The sequence below is a fragment of the Eriocheir sinensis genome, unplaced genomic scaffold, assembly GCF_024679095.1.
Source record: "Eriocheir sinensis breed Jianghai 21 unplaced genomic scaffold, ASM2467909v1 Scaffold697, whole genome shotgun sequence".
Classification (NCBI taxonomy): domain Eukaryota; kingdom Metazoa; phylum Arthropoda; class Malacostraca; order Decapoda; family Varunidae; genus Eriocheir; species Eriocheir sinensis.
Window position 1 is genome coordinate 217,501 of NW_026112050.1, and position 5,000 is coordinate 222,500.

At 51.6% G+C, this 5,000-nt stretch overlaps 1 protein-coding gene across 1 annotated transcript in view; it reads right to left on the bottom strand.

Moving 5' to 3' along the window:
* Positions 1-5,000, bottom strand: part of LOC126993890 (uncharacterized) — a 15,387-nt gene that overhangs the window by 1,138 nt on the left and 9,249 nt on the right. Inside the window, exons 3-5 of the mRNA XM_050853026.1 lie at positions 3,118-3,300; positions 1,350-1,807; positions 1-818 (exon numbers count right to left, since the gene is read on the bottom strand). The exon at positions 1-818 is cut by the window's left edge and continues 1,138 nt beyond it. Coding sequence (XP_050708983.1) covers positions 1-818; positions 1,350-1,807; positions 3,118-3,300 — 1,459 coding nt within the window. The remainder of the gene's footprint in view (positions 819-1,349; positions 1,808-3,117; positions 3,301-5,000) is intronic.

The window sequence follows — 5,000 nt, forward strand, 5'->3', positions numbered from 1 at the left end:
AACTTGAGTGCCCCGAGCAGGGTGCCGGCGGCGATGTTGTAGGGCAGCCGCGCCTCCCGCGACACCAAGTCAAGGGCTGCCAGCATGCGGCCCTTGAGCGCTAGGCAGCAGGGCGGCAGTGTGTAGTGGCGGGCGCGGCGCTGCGGCGAGCACTCAATGCCCACCTCACGGCATGTGTACTCCAGGCGCGTGCCGTTGGCCAGCACCACCGCGGACACCTCCCACTTCTGTGCCAGCTTGCGGTACTGGCGCCGAGCCTGCCATGCCGCGGCGCGCACTGTCTTTCGTTCCTCCGGGGTGCTGCATGTCTTCTCCTCACGCTGCTGGTGCTTCCCCAAGCCCCAGCTTCGTGCCCGCACTTCCCTCACCACGTGGAACATCACGTCGGGGCAGGTAACAGTGAGCACGCCCGCGCGCTGCAACCTCAGTGCCCAGTCCAGCGCCTGTGCCGGGCGTGGCAGGGCGGGGTCGGCGGGCGTGTCCCGCAGCACACTCACGGCGGCCAGGAAGGAGCCGCCCGTCACGTCGCAGTACACGCACGCCGCCACCGAGTACATGTAGCCCTCCCGCGCCTCCAGCACGTGGTTGTGGACGGACAGCGATGTGCAAGTGTAGTCCACGGCCCCGTCACGCCCACGCTCGGAGCCGCCCACCACGCCCACGCCAAGGTCCTGAAGCCCCACGGCTACGGAGAGCAGGCGTGGCAGGTCCAGGTCTCGCGTGATGGCCGACACACCCGACAGGACAAGGGCGAAGGGCGTGGTGGCGGCGGGTGTGAGGTCCGGCAGAGCACCGCGCCCACCCGCCCCGCAGGACACCTGACAGGGGGCAAGGGTCAGGCGGCACCGTGAGTACCATTCTCTCTCTCTCTCTCTCTCTCTCTCTCTCTCTCTCTCTCTCTCTCGAACATGATAAATCATAATTATATTGTCCATGCAAAGTTGAAATCTACCACCATTAACAACAACGATGACAACAGTATTAATCAAAATCCCGCACGTGACCTGACCCGCTTTCAGGGTACTGCCGGTGAATTTTGAATGTTCTCCAATCAAAAAGAAGGGAATGTTCTCCAATCAAAAAGAAGGGAATGTTCTCCAATCAAAAAGAAGGGAATGTTCTCCAATCAAAAAGAAGGGAATGTTCTCCAATCAAAAAGAAGGGAATGTTCTCCAATCAAAAATAAATAAACAAAAAGACAGAGCCAGATGACATGACATCGGCGGAACTAGTCTCGGATAAACCACTCGCTTCCAACTCAGTAATTTTCTCATAACCTGACAATGATAACGATAATAATAATAATAATAATAATAATAATAATAATAATAATAACAACACCGGCTTACCGTCATCAACTCGACATTCGGCAGACCGCCAACATCGTCCACCTCCGCCCGCTGCGCCTCCGCCACCCCCGCCACCACCCGCACGCCCGGCCACGTCCCCGCCGCCTGCCGCACCACGCCCACCACGTAGTGCGGAGGCGTGGCGCACCCGTCCACCAGCACCGTCACCTGGCTGCTCAGGGGCAGGTGCAGGGTGGCGTCGAGGCCCACTAGGTCGCGTCGGCCGGGCACCCAGTTGGCGGCGTGGCTGCCCGCCCCTTTGTACCTGTCCCTGGCCCCCTCCAGCTGCTCCGTGGTGTTGGGGCCGTGCCTGGTGGACGTGGTGAGCAGCGGAGGCGTGTAGGACGGTCGTGTGATAGTGGGTGGGCGGTGTGGGCTGTGGCTGTACTGGTGACGTGGGTCTAAAAGGGAGGCGGTGGCTTCTAGTTGCTCTGCCACGCCCTCACTGCGCCCAGAGCCTGTGTGTGTGTATAGCGGTGGTTAGAAGCGTGCAAACAAGACACACACACACACACACACACACACACACACACACACACACACACACCACGCCGGGAGTATACAAATATGGTGCCCGATAAACAGTATCTGCACCCTTCTACTGTCTTTCCTTCTCCCCACCTGTACCTTCACCACTAACCCACTTCCTCTTTTTGCTATACCCTGGATTAAAAAAGAAAAAGAACATGAGAACATAAGGAGTCTGCAAGAAGCCAGTTAGCCCGTTCAATTCAGCTCCTGTAAACCTCACCCATCTAACCTCACTATCCACGATTTTTATCTAACCTCTTCTTGAATGTGTCCACCGTATTGGCATTCACAACATGACTGCCAAGCCACTTCCACTCATCCATCACTCAACTGGTAAACCAATCCTTGTCTGTCTTTGCTGAGCCTGAATTTAACAAGCAGACCCATTACAACATGTCCTGCGCGGCTCACTTACTGCCCAAACCCTGTTAATATTACCCTTATTTAAAACCCTTCATCCATTTATAAACTTCGATCATGTCTCCTTGCGTCCCTCGCCTTTCTAGAGGATGCAGATTTAATGTTTCTCCCCTTATACGGCAAGTTTCTCAACCCGTGAATCATTTTTGTCATCCTCTTTTATGGAGATTCTAACATCTTGATATCCATTCTGCAGTAAAGGGACCAGAACTGAACCGCATAATCGAGATGAGGTCTAACTAATGATAAAAACAGCTTGAGGATAGCTTCAGGGCTTCTACTGCTTATGTTCCTTGAAATGAATCCCAGTACCCTGTGTGCACGATTTTTGTAGCCTGAATGCATTGTGCCCTTGGACGGGGATCAGAGCTCACTAAGGGTCATTTTCTTGAGCACTTCGTGGCCCTCAGCACACATATTTGACAGGGCTTCCGTAGGAGTTTTGGTGATTTTCAGTGGTAGTTTTATGACCCTGGTAGTTGTTTGACCCTTCTTCTGTAACCATGAACCTAAAATACCACTCATAAGAACCCGACTGATCTCCTTTTGGCCTTTGGAAATGGTTGATGTGTGAGTCATAAGCGTCTAACAATTCCGACCTAAAACTTAAATCCCTCTCACACCTGGACCTAAATATCAGTATTTGTATTTTTTTTTACAACAAAGGAGACAGCTCAAGGGCACAAAAAAAAAGAAACAATAATAAAAAAGCCCGCTACTCGCTGCTCCTGCATAATCGATATCATTATTATTATCACTGTTATTATTATCATTATCAACACCAACACACTTATGGTCATCGTCGCCACACACTCACGCAGGTCGGCGGCGAGGGTCATGAGTGTGAGGGCCACGTCGCGCCGCAGCTGCACCAGCGCCTCCACGCCCACGGGCGGCGAGGGGTTCGGCGACAGCTTCCCGCGCCACCCGAAGCCGCGCCCGCCGCCCCCGATCACGCCGCCCATCCCGCACCCAGCCCACGACCCGCCCACACACAGGCCTGCGGGGAGAGAACCAAGTTAGTGGAATGGTAATAGTATTATTTTAGTAGTAGTAGTAGTAGTAGTAGTAGTAGTAATAGTAGTAGTAGTAGTAGTAGTAATAGTAATTATTGTAGTAGTAGTATAATGATAATCATGAGTTATAAAACCTTAGCATGCACATTCTAATTGTTTTTCTTTCATATTGTTTACACACACACACACACACACACACACACACACACACACACACACACACACACACACCTCTGCGTCGTTAAGGGGAGCACAGACAACTCAATAATTATGTTTTTCCCTGGCAACCACATGTGCACAAGAGAAAAGTTTTGTGCACAGTAAAGGAATTTTTGTGTAGCCTTGCAGAAAGACATTTATAAATGTTCCAGACTGTACGCTTGCCAATACCCGGGAAAGATGAGGTGGTGGTGTACCCTGTGAAATGGAGAAGCTTTGGCCTCCTCTTCCCGGCTGGCAGGCATATGGCTACCTGCAGTGTTTTTTTTTATTTTTTTATTCCTGCTTATAGCGCCGGTAGGCTTTCTTCAGGGGCCAGATGGTCAGCCCAAGCCCGTCATGGCGCAGGCAATATTTATAGAGGCGCCAGTTATGCTTGGCTCATGCTGCCCCCCGGAACTCATTCTTGATTCACTGGACGGTTTCTTCTAGAGTCAGGGTTGATGGGTGGTCTTCTGGACAGCATGTGGGTAGTCTTAGACCACTCGGCGATGACTGAAAAATCCCAGGTGGTAGCGTGGGGATTCGAACAGACGTCCATGGGGTGGTGAATGTGAGCCCAGCACGGTAACCACTCAGCCACCGCCACCGTGTTTTGTTTTGTTTTTATTCTACATGCAATCCACATTTGGTCCAGATGACCTGCATGTAAACCGGCAATCACAGGGACGAAATTATCATCATAATCTAACGTGCTCAAGACTGGCAGCCACGTTGTGAGCGATGGGAAGCATGCAGGATAAGCCTGGTGTCATGTTCGTCATGGTCAGGAGACAGGTCAGGTCCTCTGCAACAATCAAGTCCATATACCTCAGTCATGCCTTCTGTGCCACACACCTCCTTCCCTTCAGTGGATAAATATAAAACGCATTGCCACAGGTGTTGATGCAGCTCGTGCTTAGTTTCATCAACACGAAGGAAGTTGCCAGTTCTTTGGAATTGGTACGTCACTCTTGTCAGTGAGGTTCCCTGATGCCCTTGGTCTGTGTCTGTCTTGGTGAGCCTTTCAAGCTGCTGTGGGCGTCTCGCTGCCGCGCCACACCCAGGCGCTCTGCCTTTCTAAGGTCTTGATCAGCGGAGGTGTGAGGATTTGTAAATGCTAAAGTCGGTATTAGAAGACACTTTCAGCTCTCACATCAGCTATTTCTAAAGATCAAAGAGGGGGTCAGTCGGATTCTAATGAGTGTTTCTTTAGGTTCATTGTACAGAGGAAGGCTCAAACTACCACCAGGGACATAAAACTAATCCTGGAAATATCCCAAACTCCCACGAAAGCCTTGTCAAATATGTGAACTCGGGCGACGAAATGTTTAGCAATACGGCCCTTTAAGTGTTGCGCAGGACTTGGGAAAAAAGTAATCTATTCTTCTTTTGCATCTGTAGTAGGGTGTTATGATCCGAGGCTGTGATCAGCTTCCCGAAGCATCCATTGAGGTCTGATTTCATGTCCTGTCTCAGCCCCCAC